The sequence below is a fragment of the Rattus rattus genome, chromosome 11 (genome assembly GCF_011064425.1).
Source record: "Rattus rattus isolate New Zealand chromosome 11, Rrattus_CSIRO_v1, whole genome shotgun sequence".
Lineage (NCBI taxonomy): Eukaryota > Metazoa > Chordata > Mammalia > Rodentia > Muridae > Rattus > Rattus rattus.
In genome coordinates, this window is record NC_046164.1 from 93,358,549 (window position 1) to 93,379,064 (window position 20,516).

The following is a 20,516-nucleotide window of genomic DNA, read 5'->3' on the forward strand; positions in this document are numbered from 1 at the left end:
TGAAGGCCTACAGTATTGAGACATACAGCACTTAGTAATACTATATTTATATTGCCTAAGTACTAGAAAATACTGTTGAAAAGGAATGTAATAAGTCATGACTTAATTGATTTAGAAGCACTAATAATAACAGCACACGTGCAACATGTACAGCTAAAATAAAGGTCCCAGAGTTCGTGAAATGACTTGTGGGGCAAACCTCTCACACCTGACTCTATTCCAGAAATACTGTCTCTGTACCAGAACACCCACCTCCTATTTCCTGCTTAAGCTAATAGGCCAACATCATTTTATTGATAGACGATGCTGCCATACATTGCACAAGAGTCTCTCTACAATGGTGAAAGAGCAAACCAATTCCCACAGATTGTCCTGTTGGCCTATATATGTGTTTCTGTTCATGCGCGCATGCGCGTGCGCACACACACGCACACACACACACACAGTGTGGCACATGCACACATGTAAACTCAAATTCATATATAGTAAACAATTTTTTAAGTAAAGTGAAATGAAGTAAAGGTACTGTTTGACAAACCTCTCCTGATTCTTAACTACTGGCCTGTTTAAACTATTTAATTAATATTTCTAGAGAGATATTCAACGGATTTATTTATTTATTTATTTATTTATTTATTTACTATAAGTACACTGTAGTTGTCTTCAGACACACCAAACGAGGGCATCTGATCCTATTATAGGATCCCATGTGGTTGCTGGGAATTGAACTCAGGACCTCTGGAAGAATAGTCAGTGCTCTTAACCACTGAGCCATCTCTCCAGCCCAATTAATAATATTTTAGTTCAACAAAATAAGGATGTATTCAACATCGTCATACTTTCTTCTGTTGCCCACAGAGTTAATGTTCAAAGGAAGTTGAACCTGTTTTTCAGTGTAGTCCATAGCACACGTACCACTTGAGTATTCTTGGAAATGAGCCACAAATGCTGAAACACTTGGTTAAAACAGATTGTGTTCCTCAAGTGTATTAATCGAGGCTTTCTTTCCAGAGATAAAACCTGGGATGTCCATGAATATTTGAATAGTCTTTTTGAAGAATTAAAATCTTGGAGAGATGTTTATTGGCGTCTGTGGGGAACAATCAATTGGCTGACTTGTTCAAGGTGTTACCAGGTGAGGGTTAAGGAAACTAGTGGCGAGAGTGGAACTGCATTGTCTGTATCTGCCTTTATTTCTTTTGTCATTTTTCCCTTTTTTCTTTCTTATGTTTATTGCTGAAACAAGTGCAACAGAATCTTTGTTATCTAATCCATTTTTTAAGGTATGTGTGTATACATATGAACACATATATATTTATTATATATAAATATTTATTTTTATACAAAAATAAAGATATATATCTAGATAGATAGATAGATAGATAGATAGATAGATAGATAGATAGATAGATAGATATCTTCATTGCTCTTATTTCTAGTCAAACTATTTCCCAGTTGGGCCATAAACTCCTTTAAAATTCAGGATCACTTTAGACCTTCCGTTGTTTTAATTTTCAAGACAAGGTGTCTGTGTAGCCTGTGCTGGCCTTGAACTTATGACCCTCCATGTCAGCCTCCCTAGTGCTGCTATTATGCGTGTGTATCACCACACCTAAATTCTTAGTGACAATTGCATTTCCTAAAATATTTTGTTCTTTCCCTGACCCCCATACTATTGTGGGCTCTAAAGTTGGGCCTCAGGCTGTACCACTGAGCTGTGTTCCCAGCCTTGTTCATGGTTTTAATAATTTGAATTTTTAGCAAAAGCACAAGTGTGTTAGACCTTGAAAAGACTTAAAACTTTTTACAGAGTCAGTCATTCCTGATTAATATTACATAATTTCAAAGTTTTCTACATAAAAATCATAAAAAACACCCTCCCTTTAGATTTTTCACTCCCTTGATTTTCAGCAGCAAGAAGGACAGTTTATCAAAACAGTCAGAGTTTGGAGTGCCAGACTGTATGTAAATCCTACTCATTATGTTCTCCGTGTTGCAAAATGTTTAACACTGGATTTATTGGAGTATATCTTCTAGAGGAAACCGTTAATCCAGTTTGTGAGGTTGGTGCATACGGTGATGTTACTACCATCAGAGCATAGATCATTTCCAGTATTGGTTCCCTGTGCTCTTTTTAAAACCAGCTCCTTCTTAGTGGTTGGCAGTCACTGTTAAATCATCCGTCTGCAGTTTCTCCTTGTCTAGGAAGTCACATAGATAGAGTCATTCAGTATTAACTACCTGACTGGAGAGTCTTTCGTTTCGTGAGTCTATCTCCTTTCACTGTTAAGCAGCCTTCTGTTGTGAGCATCGCACAGTTGTTTAACAATCCAGCTGACAGACGTGTAGTGCTTTTAGTTTGGAGCCTTTGTGAAGACAATTGCTGTAAATATTTCCGTACAGGTTTTCACAAAAGCATGCGCTTGGTCTCTTGAGTAATTGTCTACAACTAGAACAGCAGTGCACAACCTAAGTTACCGCTTTCTAAATGTCCTGCCTCCCTTTGCACTCCTTAGCTGTCTGTGAGCGTTGTAGCTGGTCCTGTTAACATGCTTTGAGACTTGTCTCCGTTGTTAAACTAATTGTTAATTTTGGTTTTGCCTTTTTTTTTTTAACTTAAATGTGTATTTATAACCTATCTCACAACCATACCATGGCAAGTTATTGTCTTAATGACTGGAAGTTAGGCCACAGGGTTATTTTTTGGGTTTTTGTTTTTGGTTTTTTTTTTTTGGTTTTTTTTTGATACTGATTCTAAGTTTTTACCATCAAAAAATTCAAGGAATAACCAAGTGAGGTGAAATTATTTTATATTTCACCAGAATTCTTAAAATTTATCGGTCAGTTTTAATTAAATGTTTATTCTAAGAACATTTTACTCATCTGAGGCTTGAGAAAGCAGCTTTGGCTTTGTTCTTGGGAAACGTCTTTGGGGTGTAAGTGCATGCTGTGAGGTTCATTATTGTATAACTCACTGATCGTAGTGAGTTCCCACGGTTGGTACCACCGACTGTACACGTTCAGTTTTTGCCCTCACCTCAGAAAGAGCACGTGAGCCTCTGCTCTGTTCTCGCCTCAAAGCCTTGCAAGTGCTCCTCCCTGGGAGCCTCTGTAGACAAGCTGTTACTGTGCATGTCATAGAATGAAATACGCAGTGCGTGCTCTTCAGAAAAGCATGTTGAGATTATTTCATGGCGAGACTAACTGTTAATCCGGATGTATTCCTTTCACAGGCTTTCCTCTGCATTGAATTCTCCCACTGTCAGTACCACTCAGAGGTGGTCGTTTACTCCAGCACAGTGAACTCACTGAACACTGTGGGCACTGGAATTTACCCCTGCTGTAACCAGAAAGTTCTTCGATTTGATCCCACTCAGCTCACAAAGGTAACGTGTTTTACTCTTTGAAAGTTTCAGATGTCTGTACACTGTATGTTGGTCACACCGTGCACCACTGTCTCCAGCTCCTCCTAGGACTCCACCTCTGAAAACCGTAAGGCAGTCCCCATTAAATGTTGTCATTTATAAGAGTTGCTGTGCTTCATAGCAGTTAAATTACAAGTCATCTTTCCCAAGTACTGCCATTTCCTGATGACTATGCATTAAACATATGCGCCTATGGGGGCCATTCTTACTCAACCATTACATACAGGTAACCACATTAACTGTGATTTCCTGAGTGTAGTATTCATGCCATGCCCAGAAAATAGCACCTCACAGTACTTCTTCTCCCTGTCCTACATTTCTCCCTCCTTTTCTGTAATGTTCCCTGAGCTCTGGTGTGTGTGTGTGTAACATTACTATAGCTGTCTCATGGATGGCTGACCACTGCATCTCTTAGAAGATTGTTTGTATAATGAACCTACCTCTAACAGTGTCTCTTATGTCTGACAGGGCTGTAAAGTGAGGGACCACATGGTTCTTCTTCATGACCAAGGGGAAAATGATGATTCGCTTTCTTGTCCAACTGCTAAAATACTGGATGATCTGCATAAGCACAAAGATGTCATTGCTGTACCGTTTTTAAAAGATTCAGTTAGGTGAGGAAAAGGAACACTACTTTTCAGCTTTATTCAATGGTTTCCATTTCATGATCCACTGTCCCAAGTGTTTTCCCATATAAATATTGTCAGTCCTGAGATAGTTACAATTTCAGAGCGCTGAACTGAAGGGCTGGGCATATAGCGTGATGTACAACAGCTGCTTATCCTGTACAAGGATCTGGTTTGATCCCAGCATTAGAGGTCCTGTTGCTGTGATGAAACACGGCCAAAACAAGTTGTGGAGGAAAGGGTTTATTTATTTGGCTTACAGTTTCACATCATAGCTCATTACTGAAGGAATCAGCACAGGAACTGGGGCAGGGCAGGAACCAGCAGGCAGGAGCTGATGGGGAAGCCATGGGGTGCTGCTTACCAGCTTGTTCTTCAAGGCTTGCTCAGGCTGCTGTCTTACAGAACCCAGGGCCACCAGCTCAGGGTTGGCTCCGCACCATCAAATCATAATTAAGAAAATGCCCTAAGGGCTTGGCTGCAGCCTGATCTTACAGAGGCATTGTTTTTAAATTGAGGCTCCCTCCTCTCAAGTGACTAGCTTGTGTTAAGTTGACATAAAAGATCAGAACAGGAGGTGAGGGTGGAAGGGAAAGAACATTTCACTGAAATTATGATGCTTTACACCCAAAACAGGTTCATTTGACAGATAAAAATAGAAATACAGGAAGTCCAAGGTGTTAAAAAAACTTAATAAAAAGAACTTAGAAACTAAAAATACTGAAATCTTAAATCCAAATTTTGAAATTTTGAGTTTGTTTCCTCCTTTTCTTAACTCCTACCCCAACCCCACCCCCACCTGGTCTCACACCGTCTCCTGGGATTAGGCCTCGGGCCTCAAGCATGCTGAACAGGCCTTCCACTGGTGCAGTGAGCTAGCCGGGTGCCAGGGACTTGTTAAATACTTGACGGGCACAAATGGGTAAGACAGAGCAGCTGGACCACCGTTCTGTAACTTAACTCTTAAATTGCAATCACTTCCATGGTTTTGTACCTGCAACAAGCTGTCAAGCTAGTCCTGGGCTAGAGGACTCTAACAGGGCTTTCAGAAAGCAAGACCAGTACACCAGCCCTTTTCCACCCACCACCTGGCAGATAGGACTTTTCTATTGCAACTGTGTGCCTCTGATGGGGTGATCTATCTGCCAGAGCAGTTACTAAACATATTAAAGTAAATACTGCCAGCCATGGGAAGAGCAATGTAAGACCAGAGGCAACTAATCTCTTTGTGTGAGTTTGAGGCCAGCCTGGTCTGCAGAGTGAGTTTCAGGATAGCCAGAGCTACAGAGACCACCCACCCCACCCCCCAAGAAAAAAGTAAATATTTAAGCGATGTCCTTATAATCAAGAACTAGTATTAATACTGAGGCCACATGCAAGAACTTGTATTTCTTAAGCTGTAAGAAATATTTGCAATAACAGTAGTCTGCATGTCTGCAAGAGCACTGTTGTGCAGTGCCTAGGGAGGCAGAAAGGGTGTCACATTTCCCTAGAACTGGAGTGGCAGTGGCTGTGAGGCCCAGGGTGAGTGCTAGGAACCAAATCAGGTTTCTCCACAAGAGTAGCAAGTGCTCTAGCCCTGCCTGTAAATTGTTGAGAAATTGATTGTCTTTCTGTAAAAATGTCTTCTTCATTTAAGTGATCCTGGGGTTGGCTCCTGTGATGAGAAGGGCCTGGAATATGAGATTTTACTGGAGCCAAATACACCGTGGGGCTCCAAAACTGGGGAGCTCAATGCTGTGAGTAACTTTTCAATTTAATGTACGTATGAAGCTATGGATGACGTTATCTTTGGCAGGCACCTAGTACGTTTAAGTTGGAATTGGACTGACTGCCCAGTCCTAATACAGTGGTTTGCTGGGTTATGAAACTGAAGAGTAATGAGTAATGTGTTATAGACTTCAGTGAGTTGGTAACTGACAGAGCTTTATGTAAAAACCCTTCAGTCCGTCTGTTATGGACAAAGAAAGAATTGAGAATGGAGAAAATGGAAGTGCATACTTTGTTCCTTCTCATTCTATAGTATTTTGATATGAAATGTGTTTCATTTTTCAAAAGCTTCAAAATTGAAAAGAGTTAAGGGTGAGCAGAATAGCTTTGATTCCTTGATTCAGGTGATTTTTGTTACCCAAGCCCAGGGCATCTGTTAACACTGCCTTAGATGGGGGAGACAGAATTTGCGTGGGAAACTGAAGAGCTCTGACAGCTGCGCTGGTGCTGGCCAGCAATATAGGGCTTGCACGTGCACTGTGTAGGTTATAATGAGTGTAAACATGAAAATTTACAGAAAGAGGATACAGGTGAGAAGGAGGAGCTGCGTGGAGGAGACAGAGACAGGGACAGGGACGGGGAGGATGGGGGTGGAGCAGGGAGAGGAGAAAGGAAGGACAGCTGGGATAAAGGGGAGGCAGGAGAGAAGAAAAAGGAAAGAGTTCATCTTCTATCTTATACATGAATGGGAGAGCACAGGGAAAGCAGGGCATCTCTCAGAAGATGCATTCTCATCGAGGCAGAAGGGGAGAGGGAGAGAAAAGTGAACTAATGGAGAAAGACGAGAAAGGGAGAGACTGAGGGGAGAGAGGAGACACAGAAGAGAGAACATAGGAGGAGAAAGAGCAGGAGAGAGCAAGAGGGAGGGAGGGAGGGACGCACAGTGGTCATTTTGTGCTCTACTGTAAGCAAGCACAGAGACAGCTTCCCAGCCACTTGCCCTGAAGACAGGACTGCCCTTGGGTAAGGTTCTCAACACTCAGCAGGGCATAGGAAGAATAAGAGAGAGATGGAGGGGAGAAGGGGAGAGAGGAGAGAGAGACAGGACAGAAAGAGAGAAAAGGAGAGAGGAAGAATGGGAGATGTGGGAAGGCAAGAGGCCAGTGAGGAGAGACAGTGAGAGGGGCCACACCTAGAAGGGCAGAACTATGTCCTCCATTTTATACACAACTATCAGAGTGCACTAGAGGAGCAGGATTGTTCTCAGGCGAAATGCATTCCTGCTGGTCCCAGGCAAAAGGAGAGGGGGGTAGGGAGAGAATGAGAACAGAGAGGAAAGCATGGTAGGAGAGACAGGTTCAAGAGGATGGAGAAAGAACAGAGACAGGAAGAAAACAGAGTAAACAGAAAGATGAGAGGTGAGGTAGAGAGGGACAGCAGAAAAGGAGGAGAGGAAGCATGAAGAGGACTGAGTGGAGAGACAGGAGACACAGCAGACAGAAGGGAGAGGGCGAGAAGAAGAGGGAGAGACTGTTGAAGGGGACGGTGAGGAGAGAGCAGGGGCAGTAGACAGAGGGCAGAGTGAGACCTCACACACGGATGTAAGCACACAGACAGCTCCAGGAAAAGCAGGGGGTCTCAGCCCTCAACACAGTGCTGCCGTTCCCAGCTTCGTGCCCCACAAACAGCCATGTAATACATGCACTACATACATGTATGCAATACACATATGTGTAAGTTCTGCATCTCCACTTAGCATAGTGCTTTCCTTCCCTTTGCACCCATTCTCCTGCAGGCGCCGTTCTCCCCGGGGCTCCACTCAGTCCCGTTGTGTGTGTGTGACATTGTATTTGGCCACTCCCTTGTTGATAAACACCATTCTGGATCTGCCCTGGCTTCTGTGACTAGTACAGCAATGAGCATGAGTAGGTGACGGTCTTGTAATGTGTGGACTCGGAGCTGGTGGGATGTGGACACAGCGTGCTCATGCTGGGTCATCATGTGGCAGCTTGAGTTTCAGTCTGTTGATGAAAGAACCTTGGTACTGAGTCCCATAGTGGCTGCACAAGTGTAGGCTCCTGCCAGCAGTGAGTGCGGGCTTCTTCTGCAGCCTCGTGTCTGCAGCCTCGCTGGTGTTGGTGTTTGTCTTCCTGATGCTAGGCAGGGATTTTTAAAGACTGACTCATTAGACTAAGATATCACCTTCAGCCTAAGTTTTAAATGAGTTAAACCTGAAACTGTAACTTGTAACCATGTGAGAGTACAGAGCTGCCATGCAAGGTTGCTAACCTGCTGCTCTTCTCCTTATAGTTTCTGTCACTGAAAAACTGGACTCTGCAGTTGGTAAGTGGGCCGCTAGGTTCAGCGTCTGTGGACTCTTGCTTCTGCGTTGAAGTTCCATAATGCAATCATAACATCTGATTTTACAAACTGGTTAAGTGTCTGTCTTCTGGGTGGCCTTTCCAATTTTGCTTGTATAAAGAAAATGCCATAGATTATTTAAGAAAAACACACACCCTGTGGTGGTGACTCAGGCCTGTAGTCCCACAATTTGGAAGGCCGAGGCAAGATTCTGGTTAGAAGACTTAAAGAAAAGATGGCTGCTTGCCACCACTGTTGGGGTGCCCTTGAAGCCAGAAGAGGCGGGCGTTATCAGAACCGCCAGCCATTGTGATCCACCTGCCCTGAGGCCTGAGATGTGAACTGTAGTCCTTTGCAAGGGCAGCAAATGTCCTTATTCACTGAGCCATAGCTCAAGGCCCTGGTTTAAAAACTTAAAAATCACCGTTAAGTCACTTTTAGGGGCTGTGATATGGCATAACAGTTAAGGGTGCTTGCCCCCAAGCCTGAAGACCTGGGGTAATCCCTGGAACCCACAAGGCGGAGGGGAGAGCAGACTCCTGGACGTTTTCTCTGAGCTCTTCTTGCCTGTGTCCACATACTAAATAATGAAGCATATAAATCATATAAATGTGACTAAATCACATTTGAGTCTAATAATAAGTTCTGGGGGGGGCGTTTTGTTTTTTTTGTTGTTGTTGTTTTGTTTTGTTTTGCTATTTGACTTCTCAGACAATTTCTTGTTGCCCAGGCTGGCCTGGAATCAGAACATGACTCTGAACCCACTCCTCCTGCCTCTGTGTTCTCAGTGCCGGGATGGATCACTGGCATGTATAACTGGATTGTGTGTGTTTGTTCATTTTTCTGAGGCATAGAGGCACTGTGTAGAACAGGGTAGCCTCAAGCTTACCATACTTCTGTTTCGGCCTCCCAAGTGTTGACATTACCAGAGCCAGTACTTTATTAGTCCATTTTTAAGTATTTATTGTCCTTTGTCTGTGTGTCTGTGCACATGCATGTCTGAGTGCCCACAGAGGCCAGAGGACTTGGCCCTGAGGAGTCAGTTATGGGTAGTTGTGAGCGATGGTCCTGCTGCTGGTGACCTTCAGGAGAGTAGTGCACATGTGAAACTGCAGTGCCATGTCCCTAGCCCCACTTCATAGTTCTTACCGGGTAAGTGTGTTCTGAAGATCTGCCTGTGACAGTACTGTGGAATTTGAAAGAGATGAGTCTTTCTCTACACTTAGAAACAGCAGTCGTTGTTCTCAGAGGAGGAAGAGTACACCACCGGGTCTGAGGTCACTGAAGATGAAGTCGGTGATGAAGAAGAAATTTCCAAGAAACAAAGTAATTAAAATCAACCCTCACTATATGGAGAGTTATATTCTAAATCTTTTAATGCAAACATGGGGGATTGGCTTTTTATGTCTGGTAAGATTACACAAGGAAAAGGAACGAGAAGGAAGATCCATTAATATCCCCTAACTCAGGCTGGCATGGTGGCTCACTAGGAAGAGACGCATGCTGCCTGCCGAGCCTGCCTAGAACCCACGTGGTAGTGGAGCAGTCTTCTCCCAGGCTCACACGTGCGTCCACACAAGCACAGAGAAGTAGAGTAGACCCATGCTCTGTGTAGAGTCTGTACTCTGGGGGTGGTTTAGAATTGAGAAGGCTTGCTGCTCTTCTAGAAGACCCACGCTTGAGTTCCAGTACCCACATCAAGTGACTTACAACTTCTGGTCTTTATCCACTAAATTGTAATACTAACTAGTGGGACTTACAACTTCTGGTCTTTATCCACTAAATTGTAATACTAACTAGTGGTCTCTATGAATACATTTCTCAGTTAAGAAAGATCCTATCAGGGTTGGGGATTTAGCTCAGTGGTAGAGCGCTTGCCTAGCAAGCGCAAGGCCCTGGGCTCGGTCCCCAGCTCCAAAAAAAAGAAAAAGAAAAAAAAAAAAAAGAAAGATCCTATCTGGTCTGCATTCTAGGTTTTTGTAGTGAATGAATGTTGTAATGTAGCAAATTTTTTACTTTAAGATCATATAGACTTTTTCCCTTTATAATGTCAGTCTGATATTGATTGACTTTTCAAGTGTTAAACTGCATTTGTTAAAGAGATATTATGTTTATGTTTCATACCATTTGACATGCTAATAAATTACTAAGAAATTTTTGTTGATGTCCATTGGAATGTTTTCAGCACTCAGGAATTTTTTTTTTTGAGTTTTGATATCACATATACATAACTTCCTGAATGAAAAAATGTATCATTTACTCTTTTGGTAGGGGTAGGAGAGGGAGTAGGAGAGGGGGGTAGGAGATGGGGTGGGAGGTAGGAGAGGGGGGTAGGGAGAGAGGGTAGGAGATGGGGTAGGGAGAGAGGGTAGGAAATGGGGTAGGAGATGGGGTAGGGAGATGGGATAGGAGATGGGGTGGGAGATGGGGTAGGGAGATGGGGTGGGAGAGGGTGGGAGATGGGGTGGGAGAGAGGGTGGGAAATGGGGTAGGAGATGGGAGTGGGAGATGGGGTGGGAGGGGGTGGGAGAGGGTGAGATGGGGGTAGGAGAAGGGGTAGGAGATGGGGTGGGAGAGGGTGGGAGATGGGGTGGGAATGGGGTAGGAGATGGGGTGGGAGATGGGGTGGGAGAGGGGGGAGGAGATGGGATGGGAGAGGGGGTAGGAAAGGGGGTAGGAGAGGGGGTAGGAGAGAGGGGGTAGGAGATGGGGTAGGAGAGGGGGTAGGAAATGGGGTAGGAGATGGGGTAGGAGATGGGATAGGAGATGGGGTGGGGATGGGGTGGGAGAGAGGGTAGGAGATGGGGTAGGGAGAGGGTAGGAAATGGGGTAGGAGATGGGGTGGGAGATGGGGTAGGAGGGGGGGGAGGAGAGGGCAGGGAGATGGGGTAGGAGAAGGGGTAGGAGGGGGTAGGGAGATGGGGTAGGAGAGAGGGTGGGAGATGGGGTGGGAGAGGGGGTGGAGAGAGGGGTAGGAGAGGGGTAGGAGAGGGGGTAGAAGAGGGGGCACAGAGGTCTCAGGCTCCTCAGCAGTGTTCGTCACTGAGCAGCCCCCCAGCCCAGACATCTCTTTTCTATAATTGCATGTTCAGACTTTCTCTCACAAGTCATGATAAAAATCAGCAATGACACGGTTTGGCCCTGGAGTTTTCTGCATAGGTGGTTTTAAATTATAAATTTGATTTCTTTATTGTCATGTTGCTCAAGTTTTCAATATTTTATGTGTTTTGCTAATGCATATTGTTGAAGAAATTGTGCCCATCTCTCCTAAGTCATTGGCACAAAGTGCTTGTCCTTTTGCATCTGAAGGACAGGTGATGCTGCCGTCTCTGGTTGTCATATTAGATTTGTCTTCTTTCCTTGGTTAGCTTAGAGTTTTACTACTAACGATTTGAAAGAACCAGACCTGCATGTCCTAGATGTCTCTATCGTTTGTTTTACATTTGCTCTCACAGTATGCCCTTCTGTGGAATTGCTTGGAACTGAGTTTGTTTGTCTGTCTGTCTGTCTGGTCGGCTGGCTTTATAAACACAATGAGTTTATTAGGATGGTTCCCACTGATCTTGAATCAGTGCTTTCAGGGCTTCTTTCTCCTGCAGGAGAATCCTCCTGTAGGAGCCACACACAAGGTTGCTGGTTGTGCATGGGTAAGGGGCATCTCCATCCCAGAGGTAGGAATTTAGGCTCTGTAGCAGGTGCCTGTCTTGTGTTTCTTCTCTCCTGTTGAGGGTGAGGGTGAGTCTTTTCAAAAGCCATGTTCTCTCTGGGACGTCATCACTGCCAGAAAGGTATTTTTTTAATTCTTAAAGTAGAAGCTTAGGTCATTGGTGTGGATGAATGGGAAGGACATTTACTGTTCCCGCTGCTTCAGACAGGGTCTCTTGTAGCCCCAGGTGGTCTTGGCCTTCCAGTCCTCCGTCCTCCTTGGAGTTACAGCTGTGTGCCATCATGTCCAACCAGATTGTTAGTTTCTTCTTCTAAAGCATGCTGGGGAAATTTAAAATGTTTTACCCCAAGTACTACTGCTATACACTTGACAAATTTTGACCTTTTTTTTTTTCATAAATACACATACATATACAGGGGTTAGAATTTGTGTGTGTGTGTGTGTGTGTGTGTGTGTGTGTGTGTGTGTTTTGCTTTGAGACAGGGTCTCATATGTCCCCAGCTAGTTTATAATTTACTGTATAGTCAATGCCCTTAAACTTGTGATCCTCCTTTTCTACCTCCTTTGTGCATGGTAGCCAAGCATCCTACCACCTGAGCTATATCCTAAGCCTGTGTTGTTTTCCTTTTTGAGATGGGGCCTTGTATGTCATGTTTGCTGGCCTGTACTTGAAATGTAAGCCTAAGGCAGTCTCCCCTCAGCCACCAACGTACTAGATAGGTGTGCACCACCATGCCCAGCTTGGCTTATAGTCAGTCAGGCGTTTTCTAACTTTCCTCACCAGTCATTACTTACAAGGATGTCGTCTGATTTCCAAACTTGCAGGTTTTCCAGATACCACAGGTTTGGTCATTTCTAATGTTCTGTGTTCACACTCACTGATTCTTCTGCTAGTTCCAAATGTCTCCTGAGCTTACATAGAGAGACTCCATTTTAGTTATGCTTTCTGCTTTCTGCCCCTCACTTTGTGTTTATTAAAAAGTACTTTTCTTATAAATAAAGACTAACTAAGCCTTGGGTGATACTGCCCACATTCAGGTGGGTCTCCCTCCCCAGTGAAGCCTCTTTAGAAGGACTGTCACAGACACACAGGACACAGGCAGAGGAGTGCGTGGCCTCAGTCACGGTGTCCACAGTGAGGTTGACAAGGAGGATTAGCTGTCACAACCAAGAGTCCCAACAGTTTCCAGTCAGATACCAGGGCTCACTCCTTAGTGTCTCCTTGCTTCCTAAGTTCTCCACAGACTTTTAGCTGTTTTTCCAGATCCAAGTGTCAGTGCCCTCTGACACTTTAACCCAGTGATCTGAAGCCTGAGGCATGTGCGAGGATGAGTTCGGTCGGAGTCAGAGGAATCCCGGTCATCTGACCAGCAATAGTTCTTTCTTGCAAGCAGAGGTGGCCTACTGAGGGGACAGGGCTTCTCACACTGGCATAGTTTGACACTCAGCTAAGTATGTAGAGCTCTGCTCACACTTCCTTATAATGGCAGCTCTATAAGCTGCGTTTTGTCCCTGGGCAGGTCCAGGTTGGGTTCTTCCCTGTGGGTCCCTCTTTAGATAAGAGGACCCAACATTCTTATCCCACAAAGTTCTCTGGTATAAATTGCCTAACTCTGTGCCTGACTTTGATTATTTTGATAATATTTTGTTTTCATATCAATAACTTAGAAGGCATTGCCCTGCCCTGTTCCATACCTTTACCCTATGTCCTCTTATGCCGTCAAGCCATGTATACCTCTTGATGTATTATTATCTTGCCTTTTCCTCCTGTGGTATTCTCGGGATCATTATGTGTGCATCTTATCTCACAAGGTTCCCATGTGCAGTAGTGACAGGTTCGTCCTTGTATCACGACAGAGCCAGTGTGGAGGTAGTAGACAGGGGTCTGTTCGGGAGAGCCAGCCAGTGCATTCTCCTTGCCTTTATACTTTGTTCTTAGAGTACTGTCCCGTCCCCAGCAGATTCCACTTCTCTCTTGGCCAGAATGGACTCAGGATATTGACTTCAGAGGCCACATTCAGAATATAATTTGTCCCATCCTGCTTCCCAAACCATCCCTGCCTTACCTCCTTCCCAAACAAAATTCATTTGAAGGCGTTTGTGTGCGTACATCGATGCTCTGTCCCTTATTCTCAAATCACATTTTTTCTAAGTTGATTCCACTGTCAAATTAGATAAATAAATATGTAATTTTCACTGACATTTTAAGTTAGCACTCAAAGCCGTGGGCTTGCTTACTCTGCCTTCATTGTTCAAAGCTTCTGATCAAGTACAAAGAAGAGGTAAGATTGGAATGAGCCCTTTGTGGCAGCTTCAGTCTGACTCCTGTGTCGACTTTGCAGGCCCTCCTCGTCCTCTCTCTTCTCAGAAATGGAATTGGTTAAGTGTCTGTTTTATTGAGAAATAGCAGTGGCGTTGGCAGGGAATGAGACTCTTGTTCCTAATATTGTCCTTTGTTTATCAGGGAAAAAGGAGAAGCCAAAGAAATTTACTAAGCCACCAAAAAAGCAACTGTCTTCACCCTGTTCTCAAAAGAAAGAGAAGACACTGGAGAAGGTGACTCTTTGGTTTTTAGTCCTTAAGACGTAAACAAGCTAGTGCAGTCAAGGCAAATGCAAACAGTAATGAGTAACACGGTGGTGTTAGTCTCATTAGTAGCTGAGACTCCAGACGAAAAGAAAGGCATGAAACAAAGTATAGGCACGGTTGACCACCCTCCGTGTTAAGAGATTTCCTCCCTTGGGCATGAACCGTGTACGTGTAGAGCTGCACAAGCCACTGGTAAGTGATTGTTCCCAAGAGCTTGACATGGAAGGACTTGTATAGACACTGCATTGTGTGCGCTGCTTACCCTTCTCACCTTGTAACCAGCATTTGTAAACAGTAAAGACACCCTTAAACTGAAGTTAATTGTTTTATTACCTATAAAATCCACTTCTGTTTTCCCGTGTCACAGAAGAGATAAAATGTCAGAACTGATAGAGCAGTAGTAGCTGAGGTGACTGAAGAGAATCCCTGAGTTCCGAAATGTATTAAAGGCCAGTTTTCCGGTCCGCATGGGGATAGAGAGAAGGCGAAACACTGCACTGGCTGCTTTCCAGAGGACCAAGGTTCAGTGGCACATGGCAGCTCAGAGCTGTCTAGAATTCCAGTTCCTGGGGATCCACGTCCTCACAGAGGCAGAACACCGATGTACATAAAATTACATAAGAAGATGAGATCCACAGTAACACTGGGGGGAGTGCACATTCATCTTAGTCAAGAGATTACATAAGCTCAGTATAGATTATATAAGCTTATTAATGTAATTTTATTAAGACGATATATTATAATCTTATATGTAAAATATTTATAATGTATTGCATAAGCTTAGCATAAATCCAATGAATAAACAAAGTATTTTTTTCTCTTTGATAAGTTTTTTAATTTCTCTGAAGTTAAAAAGGTGGTTTCACCATTATAGGTCTTTTTTTGCTGCAAGACTGACTGTTTGTCTGTTTAACAGAGTCTCACTGTGTAGCCCTGGCTGGCCTTCATCTCATGGAGCCCTGCCTGCCGCTGCTGGGGTGATATGGGCACCACCACTCTAGCTGTTGCTGCAAGGTTTAAATGAAATAACAGTTCTAGATGTTCTTGCAATAGTGTCTTGACCTAAAAAAATGTGAATTGTTCTTATAGTTAAGTAGAAGGCTAATATATATATATATATATATATATATATATATATATATATATATACTCTAATTAGACAATGTTATCTTCTCTTTTCTTCAGTCAACTTCTAGAGATGTATCTCCTTTCGTGTGAGTATTTGTTCCTTGATCCAATTGGATTTATTTCTTTTTTTGCTTGTTTTTTTGGTGGTGGTGGTGGTGTTTTGTTTGCTTGTTGGTTGGTTTTATTTTCGACACAGGGCCTGTGGAAGTGCAGTAAAGCAGTTTCAGTGTTGTTCTTGTTGGATCTGTCCAACAGTGTGAGCATGCAGAAGAACAAGTGGGATGCCACAAGATCCTTGAGATTCAACCAGGATGCACAGAGAGAGGACGGTGAGTGTCGTTACTGAGTAACAGAAAGTAAGGTAGAAAAACTGTGTGTGTTGGGGGTCGTGAGTGCAGTACCATTCCAGCCAGAAGAGGACGACAGATACCCTGAGCCTGGGCTTAGAGGCAGCCATGAGCTGCCTGATGTGGGTGCTGGGGACCAAACGTGGGACCCCTTCGAGAAGAATTTGTGCTCTTAACCACTAAACCATGTCTCCAGCCCTAAGAATTGTCTTTCATAAAGCATGCTAACTGCTTTTGAAGGTTACAAAATAAGGCCCAACATGTGCACATTCTCTAGGCACCAATCAGTTCATCACCAGAGCTTCCAGTGGGGAATGTGTCATTTAAAAATCTGTGACTTTAAGAGCTCTTATACTTTGCTTCTTACATAGTTTACTATGAAAATTAGTAAATATGTTCTAGGCTGTGTCTTAGCCTTAGTGTTCTAACAACAAAATACTCAAAGCTGAGTATCTTATAAAGAAGTTTATTTAGCTTACAGTTTTGCAATATCAGTATCTCCTGGGCTCAGGTGAAAGTCTTCTGGCTACTTTCCTAGCCCAGCAGACGGCATCCTGGGGATATGAGAACAGGGGAGCAAAAGAGATAGTTTGTATAGCAACCTGACCATACAGGAATTAGGCAGGGTCATGCAGTAACAGCATTGATCTCTTCTAGGATTGGTGGTCCCAGTGAGCTTTCCACTTCCTGCCATGCCCAGCTCTTACTCCTGTAGTAGGGATCAGACTTACAGCACACCATCCTTTGGGAGACTTACTCAAACCACATCCACAGTCTGAAAGGCAGTGCAACTGTCTGTAGATTAGCAATTGTTACATGCTACCTTAAACTATTCACAGGTATATGGAATTATATACCTTAAACTATTCACAGATATATGGAATTATACACCTGAAAAATAGCAAAGGATATTTTCATAAACTTTTGTCAATTATAGTCTTTCTTAAAAAATGAAAACTATGTTAGTCTCATGAAAAGTAATGTTCTATTTTTTACCTCAGATCAGCGGCGGATGTCTGAAATTACAGGGCATCTAATAAAAATGAGACTGGGTGATCTGGACCGAGTCAAGGCAAAGGAATCAAAAGAAGTAAGAATTATTTACCAGTATACTATACTTACATAAAAATGTTGTCCCTAGTTTTATTTAATCAGGAAATATGAATAAGACAATAATTAACTATTATTGTGTAGGGATACCATAACCACGGCAAATCTTATAAAGGAAAACATTTAGTTGGGGCAGGCTTACAGATCAGAGGTCAGTCCATTACCATCATGGTGGGAAGTGTGGTGGAAGTATGGTGGTGTGTAGGCAGACATGGTGAGGTAGGTGAGAGAGAGCTCTACATCCAGATCCATAGGCTTGAGCATCTGAAACTTCCAAGGCCACCTCCAGTGACACACTTTCTCCATCAAGGTACCTCCTTATAGTGCCTCATTTCCTGTGGGCCTCTCAGACTGTTACACTATACTCAACCAACATGTTACACAACTGTATACTGTACCTACCAAACGGAGTCCTGCTTTGTTTTATTTTTAGCATGGGAAATATGAAGACTTTTTAAGAGGATGTTAAAGGGGGGTTGGGGATTTAGCTCAGTGGTAGAGCGCTTGCCTAGCAAGCGCAAGGCCCTGGGTTCGGTCCCCAGCTCCGAAAAAAAGAAAAAAAAAAAGAGGATGTTAAAGGAACATCCTAGATATTTTTATAGTCACTGCCAGTCAAAATTCGCATACAAGTTTTCAACATCTCCCATTATCTGTGGTCCATAGGTTCTCTGTATCATGCATGATAAACATATACCTTTAAAATACAATGTCACACCGAGTGGGTTAGCTTTGCATTATTGGCCAGTGGCTGGAGAAAGTGCTTGATTTGTTACTTTCATATAATATTGCCTAGATGCCAGGTAAGATAAAATACTGTCTTGCAAAAAGTCAGACCTGCACTCTCCCTGCACTGCCTTAGTGATTAGCATCAATAATTACATATTGTCAGCATTTTATATCATTACTGTCTGTATTATAAGTGCACTGTAGCTCCTGCCCTAGTCCTGTCATGGAGATTTTTACTTCCTTACTGGGATGCCGCCCCTTGGTAGAGCGCATGGCAGAATGCGCGGGGCCCTGAATTGAATTCTCAACAGTAAAAGTCAAGTGAGACAAATGGGACTACATAAAAGAAAATAAAATTTACAAAGGAAAACAAACTGTAACCTTCAGTTAGGTAACTTGCGTAGCTAAAAGGCCTGAAAACTTGTGCACATATATGCACACGTACACATGTGATCACTAAATTAATTGTGCAAAACCTTTTAAGTTCTTAGCATCAATACTATAGCATGATCCACAAAAGAATAATTAACCAAAATTCACCAAAATGAAAATTTTTCTTTAAAACCACTGTAAAGAGAACTGAAGGACAACCGGTCTAGGTGGTGGGCGGCCAGAGCCGTATAGTGACACCTGTCTCAAAACCGCAAAGGAGAAAGGATAACAGACAGTTCAAACATCGTAATCAATTATGTGCAAAGCATCTGTCTGATAAAGGATTCCTGGGAAGGGAGGGACAATGTCGTGATTAAGTTACAATCTCAAAAAACGCTCAGTAACTCAGTAGTAAAATAATCCAACAAAAATAAATAGGCAAGCTGGGCATGGTGGCCACACCTTTAATCCCAGTACTCCGGAGACAGGGCAGGGGATCCCGGTGAGTCCCAGGCCTGCCAGGTGGCAGGTGGCTCTTCCAGAGCACCCACATGGCCGCTCACAACCCTCTGCCTGTCCAGCCCCAGGGGACCCAAGGCCCTCTTCTTGTTTCCAAGGGCACACGGGTATACAGGCAAAACACCCATACATACAACATAATAAAGAATTCAAACAGTGATGCATGAGTAGACAAGGCAAAGGATCTGCTGAGCACCGTGAAGAAAGGGCTGTGGTAGCCAGGAGGCACAAGCAAATGGGGCATCGCTAGTCATTACAAAGCACAAATCAGCCTCCAGTGAGGCCTCAGACGTCGTTTGGGTGCCTGTGAGGATGTGAAGCAGACACCGTTCTGCTGTAGTCTGTAGGACAGCACGGGAAGGGCCATTCTGTGAAGGAGCGCATTTATACTGCAGTATTCATAATTGTGAAAAGCTAGAAAGATCCCAAAACAATGTCCTTGACCTGGTAAATGTGGCAAAATTCTGAGATTGCCTGGATTTAAAAGGGCTGCAAAAGAGATAGGGGAAGCTTAACTCACAGCAGTGTGTGTTGTGCACGCCCATAGTCTCAGCACTTGGGAGGGGGAGGCTGGGTGACAGCCACAATTGAATACTTTTCCTTGTATTAATTTACCTATTTATTCACTTTATGTCCTGATTGCAGGCCCCACCTCCTCCCATCCCCCCCCCCACACACACACAGCCTCTCCCTCACCTCTCCCCTCCCATTCTCCTCTGAGAGGGTGGGGGCCCCCTGGGTATCACATCAAGTTACTGCAGAACAAAGTGCATCCTTTCGTACTGAGGACAGACAGGTCAGGCCAGTTAGGGGAACAGGATTCACAGGCAGGCGACAGACTCAGCGACAGCCTCAGCGACAGCCTGTTCCACTTGTTGGAGGACCTGCATGAAGACATATGTGTAGGGAGCCTAGGTCCATTCCACACTCTCTCTTTGGTTGGTGGTTCAGTCTCTGGGAACCCCCAAGGGCCCCAGTTAGTTGACTCTATTAGTCTTGTTGTGGAGTCCCTATCCCCTTTGGGTCCCTTAGTCCTTCCCCTAACTCTTCCACAAGACTCCTCCAGCTCCACCTGCTGCGTGGCCGAGTCTCTGTGTCTCTTTCCTCAGCTGCTGGCTGGAGCCTGGTAGACGACAGTTAGACAAGGCCCCTGTGCAGCACTGCAGACAGTCGGTTCTTGCACATGGGCTGGGCCTCAAGCTGGACCAATCACTGGCTTGCCGTTCCCTCAGTCTCTGCTCTGTCTCTGTCCTGCACATCTTGTAAGCAGGACAGATTTGGGGTCGAAGGTTTTGTGGACAGGGTAGTGTCCTCATCCCACCACTAGGAGTCCTGCCTGGCTACAGGAGGTGGCCACTCCAAACTCCATGTCTTCTGGTCTCATCTAGAGTCACCCCCATTGCCTCCTGGGGCCTCCCCCCATACCCTACAGATGTTCCACCATCCCACAAGGACACTTGCTCACCTGTGTTCCGTTGAATACTTCTAATTTACAGTTCACTGTACACTGACTCAGCTCCCCAGGAGCCTTAATAATGGAGCTGTGCTCCAGGACCTGCCCTTTCTTTATTTTCCGGTAATTTCTCTAACATCTCATTAAACCCTTTTCTTTCAAATAACCCTCAGGCTTAAGAGTACTTGGGTGCTAGGGCTGTAATCCAGGTTGTAGAATGCTCGCCCAGTATGCTAAAGGCCTGGGTTTGATTTCCAGTACTACATAAAGCAGAGGGGGTAGCACAGTCCCTGCCCTCGAAGGGTGGAGGCAGAAGGGTCACAAGTTCAAGTTCATCTTTGGTTACTTATTAGTAATTTCAAAATCAGCATGGCCTACATAAGACCCTCCCTCAGGGGAAAGGAGAGTTCTGGATTTTGCAAATAAACTACACATATTTTTAAAAATTAAGGAATAGAGTCAGAGAAATCACACAGTGGCTAA

General features: G+C 44.1%; 1 protein-coding gene across 1 annotated transcript in view; it reads left to right on the top strand.

The window, feature by feature from the left end:
• The window catches only part of Kiaa1841 (KIAA1841 ortholog), a 49,131-nt gene that overhangs the window by 24,928 nt on the left and 3,687 nt on the right, over window positions 1-20,516 (top strand). Inside the window, exons 11-20 of the mRNA XM_032917176.1 lie at window positions 1,012-1,135; window positions 3,234-3,386; window positions 3,894-4,039; window positions 5,691-5,790; window positions 8,072-8,104; window positions 9,349-9,448; window positions 14,254-14,345; window positions 15,564-15,592; window positions 15,762-15,835; window positions 16,855-16,943. Coding sequence (XP_032773067.1) covers window positions 1,012-1,135; window positions 3,234-3,386; window positions 3,894-4,039; window positions 5,691-5,790; window positions 8,072-8,104; window positions 9,349-9,448; window positions 14,254-14,345; window positions 15,564-15,592; window positions 15,762-15,835; window positions 16,855-16,943 — 940 coding nt within the window. The remainder of the gene's footprint in view (window positions 1-1,011; window positions 1,136-3,233; window positions 3,387-3,893; window positions 4,040-5,690; window positions 5,791-8,071; window positions 8,105-9,348; window positions 9,449-14,253; window positions 14,346-15,563; window positions 15,593-15,761; window positions 15,836-16,854; window positions 16,944-20,516) is intronic.